Here is a 27,280-nt window from a genome sequence, read left to right as displayed (position 1 = left end):
AGACCCTGGTGGTGGTGATACTCCCTGATGGAGTCTAGACCCTGGTGGTAGTGGTGATACCCCCTGATGGAGTCTGGACCCTGGTGGTAGTGGTGATACCCCCTGATGGAGTCTAGACCCTGGTGGTGGTGATACCCCCTTGATGGAGTCTAGACCCTGGTGGTGGTGATACCCCCTTGATGGAGTCTAGACCCTGGTGGTAGTGATACCCCCTGATGGAGTCTAGACCCTGGTGGTGGTGATACCCCCTGATGGAGTCTAGACCCTGGTGGTGATGATCCCCCCCGATGGAGTCTAGACCCTGGTGTTGGTGATACCCCCCCTGATGTTCAGCTTGAAACGGTGTCTGGAAGCTTCTTTGTGCAGTACATTAAAACACAATGAGCTTTAAGCAGCTCAGTATACGGCCACGATCACTCCATTGTTTGATTGCTGTTGGTTTGTCTCCAGTCGAGTATATCAGAGTTTAATAGTGAGTCTGCAGCAGCGATCTGCCTGTAATGACCAGTGTAATTATTTCTAATGGTGTGGAAACCTCTTCGTAAACACACTTCATACTTTGGCCCTCAGTCCACGCAGCCGAGTTCAGCCATGTGTCACACGGTCATTAAAGAGAGGAGCTCCTGAAATCATCGTAAAAAGCAGAGGCCATCGGTTAGAGCAAGTGAGCACATGAGAGGGAGATGAGCCCGCACATTTCTGCTTTATTGGCTCCCCTCCTGCTTGTTTCAGCAGAGTCCGACCTGGCAGAGGACAAAAGCTACACACACAGGTGCATTATGACAGTGTGTCTGTGAGGCTTTAAACAATGCTATAATCATGAGGGGATTTGCTGCAGGAAGGACCACACAGTTACTACCTGGGAGAGTGTTTGATGGGGCCGACTTTAAATCGCTGCTGCCAAGGATCCCGGTCTCTGTAGGGGTGCTGTGTCCCTGCAGCTCCTGGCAGTGAGACACCGTCTTAAGTTCAGGGTGTAATGTTATACGCTTAATTCAACAAGCCTGTGTGTTCACATGAGGGCCTATTATCACCTTCTCTAAAGTGTGTTCATTTGTTCAAAGAATTAAGAAATGAAAACTTTAAAAGTGCCCCGGGCAAAGCTGTGATTCTGGTTGTTGCTATGGTAACGACATCTCCAGGTCGAAACTTCAGAATCTATAGATCGAGTTCAGCAAAACCAGTGCAAAGAATTAAGAGGAGTGTTTTTTTAAATGGGCAGCTTATTCTGCGTGCTTTGGTCTTGTAGGTCTCTGAACACTTCCAGGACGAAGAGGTTCAGACACTGAGGCGTTTATGTGCAGACGGGGGAAACAGACTCTGTCACTGTAGTTCACATGAGATCAGCACGATGGCAGCCGTAACACACCGTTTTGTATTCTCATGTGGAAGACGATGTTTTCAAAATTCAGCATGTTCTGTGTCATAAAAATGAAAATGATTTATTGATACATAATAAAGTATAGTTGACCAGAGGCAGAAAGCATCATTCATTCATGGATTGTTACCCACTTCACATCTCTCTCTCTCTCTTCTCTCCACAGATCGACTGGCCCGCTCCGCAGGATAAGAAGAGGGAGTGTGTTGCCAAGGGGAAGAACAACCAGGTAACATGGATTCGTCGCCGACAGGGTGTCAGAGATGTACCTGCCTGGCTCAAGGGCGCTCACAGCTTTAGTTTTCAGGACTGTACTCACTGCACTTTGTCAAGTCTGTCTGCGGGCGCACACTGGAAAAAGTGCAGTCATTACATTAGCACGGAGCGAAGTGCTTCTCCCAGACGAGGTTCACATCAGCAGCTTTTAAGGCGCTTCGATTCCGGGAGAGGTTTCCACATGTTTTTAAAAGATATGCTGCGAGAGCAGATCTGTGCTAAAGCTGCTGATGCCGGTGTCTCTCATGGACACGTTTTATGGCAAAATGATCCGGATGATAAAATATCACATGGGTGTTCATGAAATATGAAAGATGGAACATAATGCATCCTCATTTAGTGTCAGAGTAACACTTGGACCCCAGGGAGTCATTTTTAATATTGTGAACAATGTTTACCTTTAATAGTGCATGGAAGGTACAACTCCTCTCTAAGCTAAGCTAACTAGTGGCTTTCATACTGTCAGACATTAAGTAATATGCTTTAATTTCCATCAGTTTTTAAAATAACACCTCCTTTCTTTGGGACAGGTGTCAATACCAGAGTGCTCAGAACAGGCTGTTTCTGTGTCTGTAGCTTTAAATATGTAAATGAGCTGTGTCTGGCCACGCCCCCTCTCTGGAAGGGCTCGGGTGTACTCGCTGCTTTCTGGCTCCATGTCCTATTGTTTACGGTGAGAAGGCAGACTCAGAGGGCAGAACAAACACCTAGCTGTGGGAGTGTCATACACCTGGGGGAGGGGCTACTGCCCTTTGTGATGTCATGAAGGGAACATCTCCAAACTGCCTGTTTGAGCACACATTTTCTGAAAAGTGGAGCAGGCAGAAGACAAGGGATTTGCAAACTAGAGACACATGTTAGAGTCAGAGGAACATGGAGAAGAGGATTTCTAATAATAAATGACCTTTAAACAGTTGAAGTATCAACGTCAAAGGAACAGACGTCACAATCACAAATCTCATTATGTTCTAAAATGAGATTAAACAGCAGAGCAACGTCAGCATCAGGTCGAAAAAGTTCATCCTCCTTCCCTCCCTCCATTCGTAAACGCAGGCAGTAAACTGGTCCCAGCTCATCATTCTACTCCCAGTAAGAGCTTCTCACTGGGAGCATAATGTGCATTTTCAAGGAGCTTTCTTTTATACTTTATAGAAACACCCGGAGCTTTTGGAAATGTGGGTAAAACCTCTTTTACTGCTCGACAGGAACTTTTGATGTGGCGTGAAAGCGAACGGGGAAACAGTTCTGCAGTAGCAGCAACCGAAACGCATGTTAAAGGGATACTTCACCCATTTACATGAAGCTGTGTATCATTAGAAACATGGTAGTAGTGTTGAATGGTCGTGAGTCCAGCCCTCATTTTGCCCTGAGACGAGAAAAATAAGTTTTTCTTTGCCTGAAAGTTTTCTCCATGTGATGCTATATGACGCTTTTTGCATCACATGAAGAAAACTTTCAAGCAAAGAAAAAGATATAAACTACTGTGTAGACGTGAACGTGCATTCAAAGGGCTTCTTCTATATGGAGTATTATGGGCTGTGCAGAACATTCAGCAGGTTACGCCTCTTCTGCACGCCTCTTTCACTCAGCGACTTAAATAGCTGCAGCCCTCAAACTCTTACAGCTCTCTTGACTTAATGTGCGAGAAGAACCACATGTTACACAGCCTGCAGTGACTTTTAATGACGAGTCTCTTTCTGTAACGATTGGGTCGTGTCAGCTTGATAAAAAAACCCCCGTCTGCCAAACATATGTCACCCTGATTATCCTCTCTGATTGCTATAGCGCTGTAAAAAAAAATGCATTTAAAAATAAAATCACTCTTTATGTTTATTTTTTTCAATCGTCACTTACAGATATTGTTTTTGGCACTGAAGCATCAACTGGATATGCACTGAATTATTCATTTGTCTAGCATCGTGCGTGAGCATCTGTTTGCAATTCTATTCAAAGAGCTTTATTGTTCATCACTGTGCAGGCATTAAAGGACACTTCCCATAAAACACTGCATATATTATGCAGTTAATTGGGCACATATCCTTTGAATGGAAACAATTTGTCGCGTTTCGGATTCAGTTGGAAGGTTACTGAGATAATCAACACGTCGCCTATTAAGGACAGGGCGGGGAAGGATTGTTTAACAGTGACAGGCTGAGATCAGAAACTTGAGACATGAGAGTAAAACGAAGACGTGGGAGACTGTTTTCTTGTGTTTGTCAGTTTGTGCACAAGGAAAAGATTCTTGAAATAAACGGGTCTTATCTTCTTAACATGAACGCATTCAGAGGTTATGGAGTAATTTCAGGTGAACGAGGATTTATAAAGAGTCACAGTGGAGCATTAGGAGCAATCTGTGTTTTGTGGAGGAACGTGGGAGCTTACTGAAAGCCTGCCTGATGAAAAAGAAATAGTATGTAATGGGATGACATAACAACCGTGACGTTAGCGATGGCGAGTGGACCATCTTATTGTGCATTGCTGTCGTCATGTAGTGACCGCGATTGTACCGGGGGGATAATCTGAAGAGCTAACACTGACGCACACGCTAACACCAGCAATCAATGAGCCCCAACTTTAACACAACAAGTCTAACAAGGCCGTTTTCTGATCTTTTGAATCGGCCTGGGGCGCCGATATGTGGTCGGTGCACGCAGCACCATGTGTGGCGGCTGTGCTCCTCCGGGCGGGCGGGCCAGGTCTGGGTCCGAGTCGTGGACCCTTTCCTGCATGTCGTTCCCCACTCTCTCTAACTGTGATTTCCAACTCTGTCCGGTCTCTGCAATGGAGGCACAAAAAAACAGATCCAGGGCCCGAGTCAACAACAGTGTACAAATATATGATGTAAACGGCTCCATTTTTCAATCCCGCTCGGCCAAGCCGTAAATGAAACCCTGCGGTATCGCCATTTGACTTTATTGTTCACAAATTAAACATTATGTTGCATCAGTAAGAAATAACAAATGAGACTGGTACAAGGGGCAGCCAGTAGAGACGCCCCCTACTGGTTAATATGAGAACTTCAGGCTCCTCTGGGTTTGAGAACGGTATTCTAACAACTGTCCCTTTCCCCCTTCACAGACCGAGTGCTTCAACTACATCCGCTTCCTGCAGAGCTACAACCACACGCATCTCTACACCTGTGGCACCTACGCCTTCCAGCCTAAATGCACCTATGTGGTACGTGTGTGTGTGTGTGTCACGTGTGCTTCCCTCAGCATTGACTTGTTGCGAGCGAAGGCTGGCAGGTGTTGACGTGAGATGTCTGCCTTCTGACCTTAAGGTAAAAACCTCAGTGAGAAGAATAAGAGTGAAAAACATCGAGCGTGTCCTGCTGGGTTAGCTCCACGTGTAAATGCTGCCTCGTGTTTGGTGACGTGACACTGATGTGAAAGGACTACATGGCGAGGGCATAGCGATGGCTCTAGCAATAGAAAGAGCTTGCAGCTGTGTCATGTAGTTCACGATAAACTGACCATGAACAAACTGTGTGTGTGTGTGTGCAGAATGCTGATTATTTTGCCCTCAACACGGCGGCCCTGGAAGATGGCAAGGGTAAATGCCCATATGACCCAGCCAAGGGGCATACGGGCCTGATAGTGGGTGAGTAGAACTGTGTGTATTTTTGAGCTTATTTCATATTTTGCATGAATACCATCCAAACAATCACTGCCCTTTTCAATGTGAACGTCTTTCTGACGGGTTGTATCGGTCATGAAGGTACGTCTTGAATGACAAGTCCTCAGTTAGACAAACACTGATAAGAACATCATCACAGTCAGCTCCTTCCTGTTGTTCCCTCTCTGCAGCCTTTATATTAAAGTGAACAGCAGCTTGTTTTTACAGCTCAAACAGAGGCATAAAAAACATCCCATCACATCAGCACAAAACGCTCCTGCAGCATTTCCCATCTGCTCTGTCGCCACACGAACGCACACTCGGAGCCCAGAAGTACAATAAACTTTGCATGCTGCATTCACTTCACTAAACCTACAGGCAGCCATTCTCCGCGCTCTTTTGTGTCCTCCCTGCTGAACCACTGACCTTCTCTCATTGTGAGCCTGCACAATAGCTGAAATACAGGCCTGAGCTAAAGCTTGCATTTTTTGTTTGTCCAGATAAGGAGCTGTACTCGGCAACGCTCAACAACTTCCTGGGTACAGAGCCAGTCATCCTGAGGAATCTGGGCCAACAGCACTACAGCATGAAGAGTGAATACTTGCCTGCTTGGCTCAATGGTGAGTTGGTTTGGACCTGCCAACTGAAAAAGCAAAGAAGGATGAAAACCCGTGTTTTTTTGTTTCCCTCATCACTTTCCCGTAGGCCTTGTAGAATAACTAAGTTTGGAAATAAGCAGTGTTGCTCTTGTATTGCACAGTGTGATAGTAAAGCATCAGATTCATATAAAGGAACTCAGTACAAAGTCATTTGGTTCTGACATTGCCTGCTTTGGCGGCAGTTTACAGAGAAACACATTTGGATAAACAACACAGTTTTGGGCTGAATTCTCTGCCGTGCTCGGCGCATGTAGTGTCAAGCATGGTACACTTCCTCGGCTCTGGCACGGTTGGGAGAGGTGCGCTTCGACACGGTACAGTTCATGCAAAAGCACGACAAGACATTTGATCGTTTAATCGCCTCCAGCATCGAGTCAAAGGCCACAAAGTCAGTGAATCCGCCGTCGTGTTCTGCGTTGTTCACCGAGGTGTGGGCGTGGACTCACCTGTAGGCTGAGCACGCTTCATCCTCACATGAAGCCGTGCACGTGTTGGATTACAACGATGTGTGCAAGAGCTAACTGGTGCTTCAGCACAGAGTACACCAGCGCCTCCTCAAGTGTTTACTGAAAGAAATGTTCCCTGCAAGCAGCTGGACTGTTTCAACCATCAAGAGCTGCAGATGTAAGCTAGCTCTGAGCTAACTCTGGTGCATGAAATGGCAACATGTTATGTTTAATATTGTGCACGGTCCCCTTACGAATAAAGTTAAAAGGAAAAGTGAAATGAGACGTTCAAAGACGCGACAGTGTCGTACGTTTCCATCACTGTGACTCCAGGGAGACACTGAGGAGGCTAATCTACGGTGCGGCTAAAGGGACAAAATAGCCTGAGATGAATGATGACGTTATTTAGCCATTAATGTGTCACTGCTCACAGCTCTCATTCAAACACTTTCCAGGATCTGGGAACGTTCACAAATTAAAATTTACTCAGATAAAACTCGAGGCTGATAACACCATTGACTTCTTTAAACAATTTTTCATTAAAAATTAAGAGCCAGAAACATGCAAAATAAGCAGTAATGAGTTTCAGGAAATGAAGCCCAGGACTTGGCCACAGCGGAAGGATTGTTATCTGTTTGAGGGACGAGATGAGGGAAGCAGCGTGCCAAGCGTGGGGAAGGAACGAATGAGAGAGCGGAGAGGATGAAGTCACAGAGAGAAAATGGGCAATGAAAGAAGAGATATTAGGATGAGCGATGAAGGGTAGAGGGCGAGGTGAGAGGAGAGGAGGATACAGATGAGGCTCAGGTGTGTGCCTGTCTGTATTAAATACTACACCGAGATAAATGAGTGAATCTTCAGACCTTGTCTCAGTTTTAAAAGCGTCTGTGCAGCTGGAAAATGTTAATTGGCCGTTTCTGTGTCCTGTGACGCTTCAGATACCGTCATGCTGAAAATGATGCTCCTTCTGGGGAAGAAAAGTGCTCTTGATTGTTAAAGAGAGAGAAAACTATTTCTTGAAAATGCTTGAAATAAAAGCCCCGAGCAGCCTCAGTGGAAAATATTCTGTATTTGCCTTTGTAAAAAAAAAAAAACATATCATTCACAAACTAATGAGGACTGAGTGTGGAGAGAGACTCGAGGAAGCCAGAGACACAAAATGGGCTACTAACAGGAAGCGACTGGAGCGACGGAGAGTGAGAAATGACTGGAGGAGAGATGAGGCCAAGGAGAGAAGTGATGATAGAAAATAGATGGCGAGGTCAGAACGCACGGCACGGAACAAAACAGAGGTGTCAGAAGTGTGTGCTGCTGTTTGTGTGTGGTGTCCGAACACAGCTGCAGGCTGCTGAGATTGTCCTTTCAGATGTGTGATGTATGTCTCTACTGTGGCGTGTAAATACACTTTCTGATACTGCTGTGTGTGTGTGTGTGTGTGTGTGCAGAGCCGGACTTCGTGGGTTCAGCCCTGGTGAGGGAGAGCAGCGGCAGCAAAGAAGGCGACGACGACAAGATCTACTTCTTCTTCAGCGAGCGAGCGTTGGAGCTGGAGTGTGACACGGAGCTCACTGTGGCCCGAGTGGCCCGCGTCTGCAAGGTAACAGTCCTGACTCTGAACCGGGTCAATGAGGGGAACGATGCGTTCAAAGTGTGATGGACTTCTTCAAAGAGCGCGGCGACAGAAAACAAGCTTTGACTGCAGACTCTGGGATTCCTGCACGCTTGGCTTGGAGCCAGCTGTTTTCTGTTTTCTCCAGCTGTTTTTGGCAGCTGGTACTGAACATTTAATGCTAATGTGAGAAAGCAGTTGCTAACCGTTTGGGGCTTGTAAACTTCAACAGGAGATGTCCATATAAGGAGATCATCTGTAAAGTTGTTTCACTACACATGTAAAACAAAAACTGTGCGTCTGGTTAATCACGCTGGAAACACGCGGCTGTTACTTCGAACGCTCGTTAGCAGAACTACGATCCTACAACGTTCAGATGTTTTAATAGTCGATTTCCAGGCGATGGATACAAACTGCTAAAAAATGCATCTCAGACAGATTTGATTCAAAGTCATCATGTCTTAACCGTCACAGGTAGGACTGACCACAAGTGTAAAACGAGTGTTTGCGCTCCTGTAGGTAAAAAACCTGGTTGGTTCACCATCGAGGGGGAAAATGACTACACTACCCACAATCCTAGAGTGTCAGTGCGACCTCACTCAGCGACTGATCGGGCCCAGTTAGATGAACACAACCCATCCTAAATGTAAAAACACACGATCAACCTGCAACAACACCTCCACGCTTCCCTGTCTGTCAATGGTTAACCTTTACTTTGTGATGTAACGTCATTCCGGCCCACTGAGCTTAAACCACGAACCCACAAACAGGACCTGAGCTGTACAGTGCTGTACTTTAATCAAACGTTTCATAGGCAGGAAGCCGCTTGGGTTGGCTCGACGATTGATAATATTCAGTCAGACGCTTCAGTAAAGATGCAGGAAGGACTCCTCCTTCATGGTGTCCACACTTCCATGGCGCTGAGGTGGAGGTCGGAGCACGGAGGAGGGCGACACGGCCCGATGGTGGCTGAGCGTCGGGGTCGACGGGTGGTAGGAGTAAAATTCAAATCAGGATTTTGTGAAGTGTCGATGGAGGATTCGAAACAGGGAAATGTACTTCCTGTACCACAGCTGCCCAAACAGGAAGTGCTTTATGCCGAAGCTAAGATTGAGATTATGATGAACATTTCCAAAGATTTCATATTTCCAACAGTATACTTTGACTTACGTATAGATTGTGGTTTCACATTTTGTCATTATTGAACTTCTTCTTCTTCTTCCCGCCTTGGTTACGTCCAAACACAGAACAGAGGGGGGTTCACGTCGTCCCCCCATTACGTCTCCATAACGTTCACTTTAACCCTTTATCAGGCAACTGACTATTTTTTGATAATTTCCGTACACATGACATATGTCCACCCTTCTGCACCTCAGTAAGGTTGAGAAGCATGTGATCTTCTCTCAGCCAATCAGAAGAGACCACAATACCTCACTCATCCTGCTGTTGTGGCGTTTGAACCAAATATGGTAACTTTGTAAATGTTTATTTTTATAAATGAAATTAAAAACGTTTGAAAGATGTTATAACAGAAATAAAGTTCTGTTATGTCCCCCAATAACTCTGAGGGTGAATATTTGAATTTCAAAGTATTTCAGTGAGTGGCCTGTAAAGGGTTAAAGGCGAATCGTCACAGGGGGGTAAATATGGCGGCTTGTAATGTCAGTCTGAACGTCAGGTGTCGTGTTACACTGACATCTACAACATCACTACAGTAACCTTTGAGCCGAGCCGAACACACACAGATGGTGAGCAGTGTGAGGACGTGTGTGTGTGTGTGTGTGTGTGTGTGTGTGTAATCAAGTGCACCATAAAGGCTCCGTTTTTACGGGATGTGCCCTTTAACGTCGGCGCCGTGATGAACAATAACGCTCTTTGAATGAAATGAGAGACAGATGCTCACACACGAGCGCTGACTAATTCAGCCCGTCGCGCTGTTGTTGCTTCTGCAACAGAAGCAAAATGTTGAGAATCTCACGGCTGTGATGTTCACATTTGCATTTTTTAATTCCTTTTTTTTACAATTTCTCTAATTACTGAGGTAATCATGACGAGATATATCACTAGCGCTTCTCATCAATATATGAAGCACGCTGCAATGTTCATTGATTCATCCAACATTAGCGTTATTGTTAGCCTGCGTTTCAGACTTTTCAGGGTCTGAATGCTTCTAAAGAGGATCGCTCAACAAGGCAAGAGAGAGACGATTCACCGTTATTTAGTCTCCAGGAGGGGCGGCCGATACAAGGCAGCTCAAGAAGCAGTGACATAATTAACGAGGGGCAGAAGTGAAGTCCTGTAGAAGACAAAGGAGGAGCTGAGGCGATTGGCTTATTTGGCCTTCTGTGACATTATGGAGGCGTCTGAATGGGAGAAGTCTGATGTTCACTTTACACCACAGCGTGTGAATGTGGAGGTGTCAAAGAGTCCTCTGATGGTGACCTGTTGTCTCCTCTCTCAGGGGGATCTGGGCGGTACCAGGACCCTGCAGAAGAAGTGGACCACCTTCCAGAAAGCCCGGCTGGTGTGCTCGCTCCCCGAGCGCCACGTCTCCTTCAACAACCTCAGGGCCGTGTTCACGCTGCCGGGCCCCGACTGGAAAGGAACCACCTTCTACGGCATCTTTCACGCCCAGTGGTGAGTCAGGGTGACTTAATGACATCCTGGGTTAAGGACCAACGTGTCAGATACTTTATGAAAACCACGGCTCAGCCAGCCACTCTGATATGAACGCTCCAATCATGCGTTTGATGTGCTCAGGTATTCACCGTGTCATTTAGCCTTTAAGCGTCTGATTCTAAGTGGATACACCTCCAGAGTGCTTGAATGTGTTTTCAGATTCATTAGCGGTTTAATGTCACATGAACTCGATGTTGTTTGAACCAGACTGATAATGAAATGAGGCCCCTTCGCTGCAGACATCAATAAGACGAGGACGCGTCTCCATTAAAAGTCCCAAAGCTTTTTAAAATCCCTCCCTCAGAGTAAGAGTGGTCACATTACTTAGAATAAACTCTCCACTTCTTCTTCTCATTGCAGTGCTGTGAGCTCTCGTCTTCATCCCACCCGTTATGTTGGCGTTATGTTTTAACGCCAACACTTTCATTAAATATTAAATGCACGTGAGTGAGGCTGATCAGGTAAACAAACTCTGCTTCCTTATCTAAAATCAGCGGGGGACAAAGAGCACAACCTCGTCACACCAGTCCAAAAGAAGGAAGGGGCGGGAGGGCAGTTCACTGTCTCTCTGATGGGATAAAAGAAAAGGAGAGAAAATAAATGAGCTTTCTTCAGAGCGAAAAGACGGGAATGACGAGAACGTTCCCAGAAAGTCAGCAGGACAACGTTTATCTTTGAAATGTAGACGAGCAAAAGTAACACAGTTCCCCGTGTGTGTGTGTGTGTGTGTGTGTGTGTGTGTGTGTGCATATGTGCATGTGTGTGTGCTTCTCTGGTCCAAACAAATCCAGAGCATTCAGGAGCAGAATCTAAAGTTAGAAGGAGGACATACTGGCTGCTGCATTGTTGTCAGAGAAGCTTCAACACAGCAGGTTTCCTTCATGATCACACAGGAAGAGAGCAGCTCTCTGATTGGCTGATTGATCCCAGAGGAGAGAGCAGCTCTCTGATTGGCTGATTGATCACAGAGGAGGAGAGCAGCTCTCCGATTGGCTGATTGATGACAGAGGAGGAGAGCAGCTCTCCGATTGGCTGATTGATGACAGAGTGTCACTCATCTCTCGACACAGCTCTCTGATTGGTCCTTTAAAGGAAACTCGTTTTAAAAAGGGGATAATTAAACTACACTTCGGCTCGTGACAATGGTCACTGAGTTTGAAGGAATGATGCTGGTATCGTTTCTGGGATGAGGACTGGTGACGTTTAACACAGGGATGAGTTAATGATCAACAAAGCTGGCAGGAGGTTTTCTTTGGGAGGGAGGTTGGACACTTTGTCGTCTCTCCGTCTTTGGCCCTTTGAAGTCTTTTGTGCTCTTTAATAAGATATCCTATCGCAGAGAGACGCCGCTTTGAACTCCCAGCTTTGTCTCTTCATTCAGCACTTCTTCTGTCTCTGGCTGGGGGATTCCTCAAAGCCCCCCCGGCTTTGATAGAGATAACATTAAGATAATTGGACATTATGTAAATGATGACTGGGAGTTGGAGCCATAATCTGACTGAATAGGCGAGTTTTAAATTTGCTAAGAAATCCGTGCTGTCCTTTGTTTTTTATATTCACCTTAGCAGTCAGGGAGGCGCTGCTCATTAACGATGCTGATCCTGAATCAGAAAGCAGACTCTGCACTTATCTGCACTTTTGAAGGAAACTTTCAAAAGTCACGACTGCAACATGTCCACACACACCTCCTGATGAAATGTATTTCTGTTGGCGTATCGCCGGCTGATTCAACTGGCGGCTCAGGGTCCAACTCCAGCCTGGTCCGCAGATCGGTTCCATTTAAATAAAGAAAAAAACGAATAAACTGGGGGGAAACTTGTGTGCAGGTCCACAGCTTTCTGTTGATTAGTCCTGGTTAGCTTGCCCATGTACGGAGGATGTACTGGTGCTGGTACTGGTCTCAGACTGGGTGGACATGACCGGTCAAGTCCACCACTGATGGACTATTTTCCCACATCATCATTGTATAGAAGGAACGCGGCTCTATCAAGAAGAACAAATAATATAAATTCATTTGTTTAGCCTCCGATCACGGCCTCGACCTTCTCGCTGTGACAGTTTCATTGAGTTCAGTGATATTTATGGTCTCCGTCTTGACTCGACCCCTGAATGTTTTGGTCTGGTCTCGGTCTGGCAGCACTCTGGTCTCAGGTCTGTCTTGGTCTCAATTAGTGTGCTCTTGACTACGACTCTAGGTTAATCGTCCTCCAAGCAGGCGGCCTGGGTTCAAATCCAGCCTGTGGCGCCTTCCCTGCATCGCTCTCTCCAGATTTATTCCATCCAGATAAAGGCAAAAATATATCTTTAAAAAAACATCTCAGTGCAAAAAGTTTCCCTCATCTCTCACTTTATGTTGTTGGTTTAATTTGTTAGTGACTCGGTTTGAGAGACAGAAAAAAAAAAAGTTCTTTTCACACGAGTGAAAAAGCCTGAAAATCAAATCTATTTATGAGACGAGGAGAGCGAGGGCGAGTTAATGTGCCGCGGTCATGCGTCAATGCTCACCTCTATCCACTTGGGCTTTAAAATTGAGGTTGAAAAGAAAACATTAAAATAGCACAAACACAACCTTACCATTCAATTAAATGCATTTCTTCAGTCACAGCACTAACTGATTGATTTGTGTAGCCTATCAAGGAAGTCAGTCACATTAACTTTAATTTGTACTTGATTTTACTTAAAGCTATTTGTTTTGGCTCACTCAATAAAAGACAGTTCAGGCTGTCGAGTCTTAAAGGTCACATTTGATCTAAACTCCTCTCCTCCATGTTCCTCTAACCCTAACCCCCCAATGATGAGAAGTCCATCCTCTCCGTCTTCTGCCTGCTCCACTTTTCAGAAAATGTGTGCTCAAACAGGCCGTTTGGAGATGTTCCCTTCATGACATCACAAAGGGCAGTAGCCCCTCCCCCAGGTGGGTGACACTCCCACAGCTACAGTAGGTGTTTGTTCTGCCCTCTGAGTCTGCCTTCTCACCGTAAACAATAGGACATGGAGCGAGAAAGCAGCGAGTACACCCGAGCCCTTCCAGAGAGGGGGCGTGGTCAGACACAGCTCATTTACATATTTAAAGCTACAGACACAGAAACAGCCTGTTCTGAGCAGGGCTGAAATAGAGGGGTTTATAGACATGATCAAATACAGGATCAGAGTGGATTTACAACAACACACTTCACACACATGATGAAGAGGAGTGAGGACACTGATTTCACCTGAACAAGAGGAGGAGATCATGTGACTTTTAAGGAAAAATGTTTAAAGATTTACCGTAAATTCCGGACTATAAGCCGCTACTTTTTTCTCACACTTCGAGCACTGCGGCTTCTACTCCGGTGCGGCTAATGCATGGATTTTTTATGGGGGACAATGAGCTTCTGCCGCAAAAACATTTGACTTCGTCACGTCGGATCTTAATATCAGTCATTTTGCGCTTCATGCACGCACCCTCATCATGGAAAACACACGGAGAAATGCATATGATGCAGCTTTCAAGTTAAAGGCGATCGACCTGGCTGTCAAAGAAGCTAACAGAGCTGCTGCACGTTAAGATGACACTGACAGCGACAACAGAGACTGAGGAAGTGAGTAATGAAGTCATTCTGAGGCAGTGAATGGATGGACTTTTTCTTGTGAAATATATTACGGTCATCTTTTTCATCAGCCGTGTTACAGACACCGTCGGCTAGGCTTCGTATTGTAACGGTTCATGTTTAAAGTCAGTAGTTGATAATGTGTTCATAATTCCGATTATGTGGAGAGTCAGTGAATGCACCAGCGAGAACGTGTTGAGTGGCTGTATGAGAGAACGCTGTGGGAGAGAGTTGGATTGTTACGGCAAGTTATGTGTTGCTCTCTGCTGTAAACAGCGTGGTCACGGCCGACAGTGATCGGGTTATTAAGTTATTATTTGTTATTATTCGTCGTCCTTTAACGTCCGTACGGACGCTACAGTATTTGCGGATGTTACCGGTAGCCTACGTCTGTGTAAATAGCTCTTGTTATAGCGTGGACACCTGCGGCTTATAATCAAGTGCGGCTTATATATGTACAAATACATTTATTTACTTATTTTTAGCCGGTGCGGCTTATATCCAGGTGCGCTCAATAGTACGGAATTTACGGTAGTTTCTTTTTGATGCCTTTAACAAATAAGAGATGTTTTTTTTTCTTCTGTATCCATTTAAATTGTCAGTCTAGTCTAGCAGGAGATTTTTGCTCCTGCAAAGTCACACTTTCTATAAGCTGATGACAGGAAATCTGTCTGACAGTTCTTAGTGCCAGACATCACTTATTTCTCACCTTGCCGCCATCTTTCAGGGGTGACGTGGACGTGTCAGCGGTGTGTCAGTACCAGATCACTGACGTGAAGAAGGTGTTTGATGGATCCTACAAAGAGTACAGAGAGTCATCACAAAGGTGGGGACGCTACACCGGAGCTGTCCCCGTCCCACGGCCTGGATCGGTAAGAGACAAAGACGTCTGTGCTGACAAATATGATGCATGATGTTTAGTCATTTCAATATTTCCAAAGAACCCAGGAAACAAAAAAGAGAAAGGGTTTTATGCAGCTCTGCTTTGTGCATAACAAGAATAGATGAGAGAGCAGAGGAGGTTTAATGAAAGAAGGAGGGAGGTAGAAACGGGAGGCGTGGGTTACTGTAGCGTTGGAGCAAAAGCTGGCACGACACAAAAAGCAAAGAATGTAATGATCCAGGACGAAAGGATGCAGAGAAAGAGATGTGATGGCGGGCGGAGGTGAGAGCGAGAGTGAAAGAAAGATGGAGAAAAGGAGGGAAGGAGGGCCGTCGTCTCGAAGCCAACAAGCCATGCCAACCTGTGCCAGCTGCAGCTAAGAAGTTTCCTCCTCTTCCTCTTTCCTTTTTCCCTCTCTTCCTTTCATCCTCTCCTTTATTCCTCTCCTTCCTCCTTCTGTGTCACTCCCTCCTCTGCCCTCTGCAGTGCATTACTAACTCCAACAGGGATGACGGCTACAACAGCTCCCTGCAGCTGCCTGACGCCACGCTGAACTTTGCCAAGAAGCACCCGCTGATGGACGACAAGGCTCTGGCTCGCCCTCTGCTGCTCACCAAGGGGGTCAACTTCACCAAGCTGGCGGTGGATCGGGTGAACGCCTTGGACCAGCGAGCGTACAACATGCTCTTCATCGGCACGGGTACGAACAACATTGTTCTGTGGCTGTGAACTTGAGGAAACACATCCCAGTGTCATTAAGCCTTTAAAGACTTCACTGAGGTCTCATGATGACAACAACACAACGTTCTGAAAGAACCCTTTCAGCTCACTATTACAGCTGATATGGTGCTCGCAGGGTTGTTGCATAGATTGGTATTTTATGTTGTTCTCATAATGTTGCCTACCTGCTGCAGTGTGGTGTTCTCAGTGTGGCAGTGAAAATATGTCCTAGGTACACAGTCTTTCATCATATTCCCCCATTGTGTGTGTGTGTGTGTGTGTGTGTGTGTGTGTGTGTGTGCAGCTGTTGAAGGGACTCGCAGTGAGCATTCATTGAAGAGATGAGAGCACACAGACCACGGAGGCAGACAGGGACAGGTACTGGCATTAGATGCGGTGGCACAAAACAACCTGCCATCTGGCCACACTTCAGCTGGGTTTCAATTAAGGACCTGATTTGCATGCTGAGATCCGTCTTCACGCATCAAAGGAAACGCCTACCAATGTGCGACTCAATTAATATCTCCACTCAGTAGCCGTCGGGCCCATATGCAGGTGTCCTGTTCGGGCTGTGATGTCAGCGCGGCTGCTCCTCCTGGAGTCCTAATCTTGAGTAGCACAGATCTGACAGTGGATTTCAGAGAATGTGGATTTGAATGCAGCTCAGCTCCTGAATGGAGAGAGACTGCAGCGCTTACCATTCTGATCACTGCAGCAGAGTGACTGTGGCAACTGTGACAGAGTGCGACAACAGCGGGCTCAGGGCTCCTCCACTGGCAAGCAGCGAGGCCAACCCCCGGACACACACACACACACACGGACACACACACACACACGGACACACACACACGGACACACACACACGGACACACACAAACACATGAGAAACACACTCACAAATTGATTTATGCACACGCAGCGAGATGCACACGCTCACGCTCCCTGAGCCAAGAGCAGTCATCCCCGCTTGTCGTGCTTCACAGCACAAACTCAACAGGCCCCTTGGCAGACGGGCGTTCATAGTGCCAATTGGGCTGCGGGCTTGATTAGCTATTAGCTGCAGCATAGCGACAGCTGATGTGAAAAGAGAAAGAGAGAGAGAGAGGCAGCACTTGTGGAGAGAGTTTTTTAGAAAACCAGGACTGAGGGATTAGTCTACACTGGTCCCTGACGCCTCGACAGACGGGTGTGATGACATGCAGGCTGCTGCCTGGGCTTCTAGGTTTTTGTGTGTCTGTTTGTGTGTGTGTGTGTGTGTGTGTGTGTGTGATTTTTTTGTGTTGCTGTACATACAAGTCTCTCCTTCTCACAAGCCTCCGATTAGCTACAAGGTTAGCTTTTCATATAATCTGGGACAGTTTTCTTTACTCGTCTGCACATAATACTGCTCCCTCCAAAGACACACACACACACACACACACACACACACACACACACACACACATCAAGGTCACCCCACCAGCTGTGCCTGTAACGCCTTTCATCACAGGGGATCTAAACTCGCTCACAATGCCCTACATGAAAGGAGTGCAGGATCTCATCTCAGCTCCACACACACCTCTGGAAAACGTCCTCAGATGTCTCCTTACCTGAAGGACCTGGAACACCTCCTTTAAAGTCACCTTTAGACAGTTCCTCACCAAGCTGGACTGAGCTGTAAGCTGCTGTACGTCTGTGGAGAAGGAGATGGTTCTCCTCTCTTTGACAGCTCCAGTGTTTGTATTCATTGATTCCAATGTTAGAGCTCTGAAGAAGACCTGCCTTCTAAAGAGCCACTGCAGACAGTGTGAACAGTAAAGGGCGGCTGTGGGTTAGGGTTAGTGGTAGAGTTGGTTGAGGGTTCGATCCCCGGCTCCTGCAGCCTCATGTCCAACGTGTCCTTGGGCAGGACAGCAGCTGAACCAACGAGCTGGAAGCAGACGAGCTTGTTTTGTAATGTTTGGATTCATATTGGTGGCATCAATAGAGCGTGTGTGAACGTCCATGCATGCACAGGTGTGTGTGTTTGTGAATGTTTGAGTATGTCATTAATATCCAGGTAAGATGTGGTGCTGTCATCACAGATGTGTGTTTGCACTCATTAATATTTACAGTCGCAGATGTTTCACATCTCTACTCTTCCAATGAGTGTGTGTGTGTGTGTGTGTGTGTGTGTGTGTGTGTGTGTGTGTGTGTGTGTGTGTGTGTGTGTGTGTGTGTGTGTGTGTAAACATGTTAAATATCATATCAGTGGTATTTAAATGAGCTGTCCTGCTGTCAGGTGTGTTTTGTATCCTGAGTCACTCGAGCTGTTTGAAGATTTATGTTTTTATGCATGCGGTGAAGAACTTGCCCCAGGGGCAAGAAGAAAGCGTATGTCACTGAAGTGAACTTGAAAGTTTGGCTTCACGCAGCACAAGTGAGCTGAACTGAATCTGTGTTTCCTGCGCTCTGCAGCGGAGGGCTGGCTGCAGAGAGTGGTGATCTTCGGCTCGGAGGCCCACGTGATCGAGGAGATCCAGCTGTTTGACAACGTGCAGCCGGTGGACAGCCTGACCATCTCGCACTCCAAGGTAAGACGGAGGCCGAGGAGGAAGTGTTGAAGGAGCTTTACGAATGTGGCAGAATGTCTGCTCATGTCACCCAGGCGGCTCTGGACCGGGCTGGGGCCGAACGCTTGGTCCAAGAAGAGATGCATCCATGACTGCCACGCTCCGAGCCAGCTTGAGAAACTGGCTGTCATCTTCTCTGGCTTAAGAAAGCAGCCACGTTCCTGGTTCAAAGCCAGCGAGAGGGCTGTGTTATCCTGCGCCCTCCCTCTTTGAGTGTCATTACTCGCTCATATCGCTATCTGATAAAAGCCTCAAATGTGTTTAAAAAATGAATTAAAAGCTGGCAGTCAGAGAAAGCTTGCCAGACGGGATAATCATTCAAATGTGCAGAGGAAATTCATACTGTCGGGTTTGCTTTTCCCCGACAAAAATGAACAACTTCATGGAAAGAATGAAAACGGGAGCTCCTCCCTTGTTTTTCCAACATGTCCTCTTAGATAGAGATAGATAGATAGATACTTTATTGATCCCGAAGGAAATTCATTCTTTTGTCCGTTATTGACCTTTCAAGGTCAAATGTCAGGATCATTTAGAAGGAGGAGCCTTACATCCCCAACAGAAGCATCATGAACCTGCTTCACGTATTGTTTTATCACTTCAGTTTGTTGGTGTGTGTCTGGATGTGTGTGCGTGTGTACACAGCAGACAGACAGCAGCACAACACAAGTGAACAAAGAGAGAGCAGCTCTTCTTCTGCTTCTCAACATTTGAGTTTCTGAATGAGCTTACTAAGCCGTGTGCATAACATCAGTGAGCACACCTCTCACACACATGCACACGAGAGAGAACACGGCCGCTACTTTACTGACTGCATGCTTTATATTGAGTCTTTTATTTAATTCAATTTTCAACTTTATTTGTGAGGGACAATGTGCAACAAAAAAACATAAGTGAGACCATCTGATTCATTGCACCAGAGTTAGCCTGAAGCTAATTTACATCTGCAGGTAACAAAACAACATATATAAAAGTATACATCACTCAGCATGTAACAAATAGCAATATATACATCAAATTTGCACACACACACACACACACACACACACACACACACACACACACAACAGGCCTTGTCAGTCACATGGGGGGATTAGAGAAAAAAGAAAACAAATGACTGAAGAAAATCAGTGAGTGCATTCTTCAGAGTTTTTTAGATTAGCTTTGAAGATACCAAACGACTCACACGTTTTTATATAGTCTGGAAAAGTATTCCATCATCACATACAGCCAGAACGACTGAGCCCAGATCCGAGCGCTCACACCGGTCAGATGAGCTGGTCTGGTGTGAGCGAGGCCTCACACGTGTGCTCGTGTCTCCCGCTAGCAGAAGGTCTTCCTGGAGCTTGCTGTGCCGTTGCATCACTCCTTCATTGGTATTCAGAGGCGGCAGTGGGACTCTGCTGATCTGTTAATTCTCTCTCTGACAGACACAATCATAGCAGCGTTGAGACAAACCCTCACAGAGTCTTCTCTGCAGATGTTTTTTACCAACGCTAGCCTTTCTCAGATCAAGTGTCGCCCCATGAATACAAAACCTCCTCTTCACTGGAACAGTAATTACAAGCCGTGGACGCCGCCGGGGATTGAACCTCTGCCCCTGTTGTTTCCCCGTCAGCTCGGCCCGCGCGCAGACGTCGCCCGCGTCCCCACGGTTCCACGACGGTCTCCGATCGATGGCGTTTTGACGGGGAAGCCCCCGGCTTATCTCATTAATGCCGGCTTAGCTGCCACCATTTTAGAGCAGCTTTTCTGAAAAAGAGCACAACCCAGATTGGATTGGACGAGGGTCGGGGGTGAATGTTATTGTAATTGAGAGTGATTATCCCATTATCTCCTCTAACCCCTAACTGAGACTCTCTCTCTCTCTCTCTGTTTATCTTTATCTTTGTTTTTCATCGCTCTCTGCCTGATGGCGCGCTCTCTTCTTCCTCTTCTCTCTGCAGAAGTACTTATACATCGGCTCTCGCTCGGAGGTTCTCCAGCTGCCCTTGGCCAACTGCAGCCGCTATCAGTCACAGCCAGACTGTCTGCTGGCCCGGGACCCGTACTGCGCCTGGGACAGCGAGGGCCGCGCCTGTGTGCGCATCGACCTCCACCGCGGGTAAGTCAAGCACCTGTGTGCACCTGTGCATTCACACACCGACTCCACATCAGCATATATGCTTTAAGGCTGAACATTCATCCCTCCTCTGGAGCAACACTTATCATTCGCCCCCTGAACGCTTTATTGACAAGCGATTTAGAACGAGAGTCTTCCAGCAGCTCCTTCATTGCAGACTGTTTTGCATGCTCCTGCCCTCCAGGTGTCCACTAAAATCCTCCTGATTTACACGCTGATGTCTCGGGCCGGCTCATGAAACAAACATAAACTTGAATATGACAATATTTACACTCACGAGGAAGGAAAAAAAGACGGATGATTTTCTCTTATTGACATTTTATTTGCAGCGTAATTGTGAAAAAAGGTTTGCTGTGTGTGTGCTCCATCGATCCAGGTTGCTTTGAGTTTGATCATATTACAGACGGCTCAGAGTGGATCCATCCAAGCATCAGTTCCAGTAAGAGAGCATTAATAACCCTGGGCTGTGTTGTTCTGCCCTTTCCCCTGCAGCTCCACCTCCTCCCTGTCACAGGACCTCATGCTGGAGAGGTTCAGCCGGGGAAAAGCCAAGTTCGATAAGCCTGTCTCCATCCCCAGCCCCGGTGAGTACGGGTCACGCCTCAGGAGTGGCCCCTTGTGGGAACTGAGTGTCAGTGCAGGGGCGAGTCGAGACTTGAGCTGCACCGAGTGAATACATTAAGTCTGAGCTGAATAAATTGAATTAAGCAGAAGAGAACTCGCAGCATTAGGACGAATTGGATTAATATGGATGATATTAAAGCGTCTCTCCTTCCTCCTCTTCGGCAGAGCACTCCCGTCTGAGGAACGTCACCGTGGTGGTTGGCTCTGACATGGTGCTGCCTTGCCAGCTGGTCTCCAACTTGGCTCAGCCCTTCTGGGTTCTTAACGACCGTGAGCTCCAGCTGGGGGACCCCGAGGCGGGAGGGCCCCGCTTCGACCGCACCCTGAAGGCACTGGTCGTTCCTGAAGCCGGCCAGATGCAAGCGGGCCGCTACGTCTGCTACTCGGAGGAGCAAGGGGTTAAGTTCCAGACCGAGCGCTACCAGGTGGCTGTGGTGGCCAGCGCCCCGGTCTTCATGGAGGCCCGGGCTCCTGACAGCAGCATGGGGCTCTTCTGGGTGCTGGTCATCACCCTTGGGGCGGCGTGCCTGCTGCTCCTCGTAGCAGCGCTGTACCTGCGCAGGAGGCTGAAGCTGGCGCTGGGTAAAGGAGCCGACATGAAGCCTCTGGAGAGCACCCTGGTCTACCCCATCACCCTGCCCAAGGAGCCGCCCACCTTCGTGCCCAGCAAGATGCCCAGCGACGAGGACCGCTTCTGGGAGACCGGAGGAAACTACTACTACTCAGACGGCTCCCTGAAGATCGTTCCCGGGCACGCCCTGGGGCCCACCAGTGTCAGCAGCACGGCGTCACCCAGCGCCATCCCGGGCCAGCCCATCCACTCCCCGAGCCGTCTCAGTCTCACCAACATCCGAGGCTCGGGTAGCAACGGCTACATCCGCCTCAACCTGAGCACAGCAGGGGAGGAGAGGGCTAGCGGGGCCGGCGCTGGGGGCGGCGGGCTCGGGGGTCTCGGCATGAGCGGGAACGATTACTCCAGCCCCTTTAAGGAGGAGCTGAGACGCACTCTGCAGCAGAGAAGCGTGCTGCCGGACGCCAATCCTGAGGAGTCGTCCGTCTAGGCCCGTCCTCCTGCGTCTCCGGTCCCCGAGTTGGAAAACAAAACAACCAACCTACCTCCCTCTTGTCGAGGACGCCTGCTCTCTCTCTCTCTTTCAGTGACACGCTGTCAACTCCCCTCTCTCTCTCTTTCTCTCTCTCTCTCTCTCCCTCTCTCTCTCCCTCGCTCTCGCTCTGCCGATGCCCAGTCGGCTCACTGTAGACATTTATAGCACACAGCATGTTGAATATACACAGTCATTCACAGAGTCGCTCCACACGCGCTCCTATAAGTATTGTGTTCCCAGCAACATGCGCTCATGTCCGTGGCTTTTTCCTCTTCCACTGTGCGATCGCCACATGTGTACATTGTGTATTTAAAGCGGCTGAACGCAGAGAAGAACACCTCAAGCATGGAAATCAAATGAACGGCGCAACAAGTTTTCTTCTTTTTCTGTTAAGTGGAGCAGGTGAGGCTCGGAGCCCGTCTGATTCCGTGTCCTTCTTTTCCTTCGAGACTTTGTTCAGCTTACTGCACTTAAAGAACTGGAAGCACGTGTCTTCCCTTTTTAGTATTCGAGAGCCGAGAGAGTGTGAGAGCGGTCTTAAAAAAAAAAAAAAAAAAGACTAATTAATCTGGAAGCAAGACGACAATCACTCACGTCCCCGTAGCAGGAGCTGTGCGTGGGACCGAGAGGAGCGAGAGACAAAGAGAGAGGAAATGAAACGCGAGGGGGTTTCTGAATGAAGGACAATCTCTCAAGACTTTGCCCCTGTATTTATCTCCCATCCCTTCCACTTCCATCTGTTGTGACGGTTGCTTTGAATGAAGACGTTTCTTGTTGTTCTTTTCCCGTCTCACGGACGACGTCAGTGTTCTGACGGCTCCCCTCCGCACGACGACCCGCCAACGCACCTTCAAGTCCAACACACTCCAAATGACATTTGTCCAGCCGCAGGTTGGAACACTTGTGTTTGTTCACGGCTTCAGACAGAAAAAGGCCCCTTGCATCCAGCTCTTGGCTGAAGCTGAGGTGAAGACATGAGGCCTGGAGAATGTAGTTGAACCCTCACTGTTACGACCGCTGTGGATGTCTCAATAAGTGCTTTATATCTCACGTGTTCGGTGAGGGTGGTGACTCGCACTGCCAGGAAGGAAACTTGCCCTCCCACACACACACACATACACACACAGACTCTCAGTCCTCTGAATGCCAACAGTCCTGGACTATCAGTGTGCCTGTGACGCACACCTCCCCCCCCCCCCCCCCCTGCCCTCGGACCGACGCCCAGAGAATGACCCCGGGCCACTGTGGACGTAAACAGACAGAGGAAGAAGGCCTTCACTGCGTGGATGGACGCACAGATTGCTGCCGGGCTGGAAGCTGCACCACTGAGAGGTATTGTTCCCCTTAATTAAATTTATGCAAAAAGACTCGAGCGAAGGTCTAACCTTCAACGACTTCCTATTTAGTTTTTTGGCTGCTTAGTGTAGTGCTACAAATATTTACCTCATTTCATCTGGCTGCTCAACTTATCACTAAATAATTAGGAAAAAATGGAAAAGATGTACCGGTAATTACTTTCTTACTGAGGAACAGATCAGAAGATCAATAGCTCTCTCGTCGTTGTCTGGACAAATGAAGCCATGAAGGTTGTTCAGACGGTTTATAGACTCCACGTTGTGTTTGCTTGACCTGCAACAAACCAGCATGAGAACATCACAACGTGCACACGCCAGGAAGACAAACTCAACTCTTTGAGGTCCCTCGTGTTGGCGCTAGAGTTGGAAAGCTCGGCTCACAGGTGGATTGTTTGAACCGCAGGACAGAGACACACTTCCTGTTTCCACTTTAAATAATCTGATTTAATCCAAAATCAGCAGGAGCTCAGCCTGGAGGGGCGTCTTCAGTCGGGAAGCAGAGAGTCGTAGATTTAAAAAACAACAACCTGGAAGTGGGTCTGTAATCTGGGGAGATACTGCAGAGGTGTCCTTGAGCATGGAGGCTGGTGCACCCACTCTTGACATCCAACACATGCACGTCCACAGATCCTGCTTGTGTCTCTCTAACAGAGAAGTTCACTCAGTGTTTAAGCTGAAAGCCCGGGCTCCGAGCACCGAGTCATCGGCCTGGTCCGACTTCTGTTACATCACACGTGCTGCACCAGTAGCTCCGCCTCCTTCTTATCGAGAGCTGACCTCGTGCAGTCTGAAGGGACAGGTGCATCAGGAGGACAAAACACTCACTGTGAAAAGATAAGACGCTCTGCCTGAAGCTGTGATCGTTTTATCACAGGGAGAAAGTGACAAGAAAAGGAAATAAAAGAGTTGAACTGAGGGAGACCTCTGTCTGTGTCAAACAATGACTGTATCCTCCACACTGACTATCACCCTTACATAACATTTACATCATGACTCAGTCCGGCTCAATGAAGACCTGCAGACGCACGTCGTGCCTTTAAGACCTGCGTCTTGCACAAAAAGCAAACAGCGGCGTGTTTGTGTCGTGGTGTCAAGGTTAAACTGATACTTTTAAGTTATTTAAAAACTTTTTGTGATGTTGTGTTTTGATAACTTCATTTAAAAGAAATACTCCATCCTGCTAAATGATGTCATTTTAACCCAGCTGAACACGTGTCCTCTCTCTCTGTCCAGCAGGGTCAGCTCTGTGCTTTTGGCCCAGAGGAGTCCAGAGTGAAGGAAGGGGGGGGGGAGAACCTCCACCCTGTTGCCCCCCCCCCACACACACTTCTCCAACTGTGTACAGAGTGCTGAGAGAGTTGTAGAATATCAAGATGAGCCCGTCGATGAAGAGGAGGTGTTGGTCAGCCGTCAGCACTCCACCCTCCAGTGTTGCATGATCCTCTTCAAGTGGACGTCTTTGATACAGCCATCCTCGTGGCGTGTTTTCATTCTGAGCAGACTTTTACAGACGCTATTATTGTGAACGAATGATCTCTTTGGATTATTTAAAAAATGAAAAAAATGAAAAAAAACACGCTCAACATGTCTGATTATCTGGTTCAAAGGGTTGTACAGGATTTCGTGTTTAACCTTTTTCTGTGCCTCTCTTCACCTTTCGGATAAGCCAAAGTAGACTGCAGTTGCTTTTTTTTTTTTTTTTTTTCTAGTTTGGAATTTTTAAATTAATTTGATTCCAGATCAATATTGAAGTCTCAGCAGTCCGTCCACTTTTACTTCACCGAGCTGATGTCTGCAGATTTGTTCTGAATATTGTATTCGGTCTAAATTCTCCCTCGAGCGAGACGCAGAGAAATCGCTTACGGCTGATCGACTTCCTGTTTTCACTTTCTGTTAAAACGTCAGCCGTGATCTGCCAGCTCCAGTTCTTTAGCCCCCTCGCTTTATGAGATGATGAACCAAAAACATGGAGTCACTGTTTAATTCGCCTGACCCTAAAAACCAAATAAGTATCTGTTGATTCAGAGACTAGCGATAGATTGGCTCCACTTTGTGTCCTGAAGGAGCGAGCGAGCTCGTCACACCGGTACTCAGACTGTCTTCAGAGATCTCCCTTTTACACTTTCTCTTTGAACAACACCATGCAAAGACTACGAATGCAAACGTGTGCAGGTCTCTGCTGGTGAGAAATGCATGTTTGATGTACTTTATGTGCATTCGTTCAGTTCTTACTCGTGTTTGCTTGTAATATTTCCTCCAAGGAGGTTTTTCAGTTCGGCTTTCTTTGCTCACAGTTTTTGTTTCTCTTAACGCTCTGGTTCTACTTTGCCCCATTTTTTTTGCCCGTCTTGTTAATTGATCTTTTATGTTTGTTTTAAGATATGTTAAGTAACTTATTTCACTTGTAAAAACATGTTGATATTTATTATCATTGTACATATGTCCTTATTTTTTATATGTGTATATATACACAAATAAAAATAGAGATATTATTGAGGTGTGTGACTTTCTTTGCGTAACAGGGGCGGAGTGGTTGGTGTGGGCGACACATGTACGGAGGCTGTGGGGAATCAAACACAGTGACAGAGGAACAAAACACAACAGCAGAAAAGAATAAGAAGCCCAAACATAAACCTGGGAAAAAAAACCGTACAAACTCCATTCGGTGTGTAGAGTCCATTTGCACCTTTAAGAAAAAGCTTCAGACCCCGCACTTTCAAAAACACCTTGGACCTTAACCAGGGTGACGATGGTCTCAAATAGACGACGATGGTTTTATTTGATATCAACGACTTTTAAGATGGTTTCTATTCTGGTTAGAGCTCTCAAGAACTGCCATCAATGATCCCTGCCCATCAGCACCATAGACTGTAAAAATAATGGACGGGACAAGGTCCCCTGTGAAGTGAAGCTTTTTTTTTTAGATCGCCCCCTACTGACTGGCTGCAGTATAGGTCATAAACCCCGCCTCCTCAATGATAACAGACGGGACTTGGGTCAAACTGTTAAGTTAAAATACTCGTCACATAATTTTTTTCCAGACCAAAACTCTGCTGTGATCATTAGATAATATCACCCTACATGGTGTTCAAGTGCTCATTTTTCTGTGAAGTTTGTTTTAAATAAGTTATTTGAGGTTAAAAAACGGGATTTGACGTCATACATGGCGATGATTGACAGCCGCGGATCTTGCGTAGCGCTCTTTGTAAATAAGCAGTTACGTCGTGAAGTGAAGCCGGGACGACATGGAGCTTTTCTGTTCAGTTTTTTCGTCTTTTTTGAGCTGGTGAAAGCTGTTTTTTCTGCAGTAAACTAATGTCACGGACCTGTGAACTCTAAGGGAGCTTTGCAGTTTTTACAGTAAGTAATAAAGTTTGATTTATGTGTCATTGCTTAAAGCGCTATCGAGCGAGCTAACATATTAGCAGTCTAAGATAGGTTAGTTATCAGGTATGATTTATCTATTTATTTTACTTTTTAACATGAGCAAACCTAATAACTGACATACTGTGTTTCTTGATATTGTTATATCGTTGTTGTGAGTGGAATTGTATTTAAAACCAAAACATCTTAATTAAAATCAGCTCATAGATGTCGTTCATTGACTGTACAGTTATGTTTCAGTAAATA

The 27,280-nt window shown here is 46.8% G+C and overlaps 1 protein-coding gene across 2 annotated transcripts in view; it reads left to right on the top strand.

The window, feature by feature from the left end:
- Positions 1–26,160, top strand: part of sema4c (sema domain, immunoglobulin domain (Ig), transmembrane domain (TM) and short cytoplasmic domain, (semaphorin) 4C) — an 89,414-nt gene extending 63,254 nt beyond the window's left edge. Inside the window, exons 5-17 of one of the 2 annotated variants that reach the window (XM_079363810.1) lie at positions 1,545–1,607; positions 4,733–4,831; positions 5,158–5,254; positions 5,770–5,889; positions 7,820–7,971; positions 10,445–10,620; positions 14,980–15,124; positions 15,622–15,835; positions 18,292–18,407; positions 20,390–20,547; positions 21,058–21,149; positions 21,355–23,627; positions 24,887–26,160. In XM_079363810.1, coding sequence (XP_079219936.1) covers positions 1,545–1,607; positions 4,733–4,831; positions 5,158–5,254; positions 5,770–5,889; positions 7,820–7,971; positions 10,445–10,620; positions 14,980–15,124; positions 15,622–15,835; positions 18,292–18,407; positions 20,390–20,547; positions 21,058–21,149; positions 21,355–22,250 — 2,328 coding nt within the window. In that variant the 3' untranslated portion in view covers positions 22,251–23,627; positions 24,887–26,160. Of the gene's footprint in view, positions 1–1,544; positions 1,608–4,732; positions 4,832–5,157; positions 5,255–5,769; positions 5,890–7,819; positions 7,972–10,444; positions 10,621–14,979; positions 15,125–15,621; positions 15,836–18,291; positions 18,408–20,389; positions 20,548–21,057; positions 21,150–21,354; positions 23,628–24,883 lie in introns of both variants that reach the window. The other variant, XM_079363809.1, reaches the window with a different exon arrangement.
- The last annotated feature ends 1,120 nt before the right edge of the window (positions 26,161–27,280 follow it).

This window comes from Symphodus melops (genome assembly GCF_947650265.1).
Source record: "Symphodus melops genome assembly, chromosome: 1".
NCBI classification, from domain to species: domain Eukaryota; kingdom Metazoa; phylum Chordata; class Actinopteri; order Labriformes; family Labridae; genus Symphodus; species Symphodus melops.
Note: the sequence above shows the minus strand (reverse complement) of the source record. Positions and strands in the feature narration are given on the sequence as shown.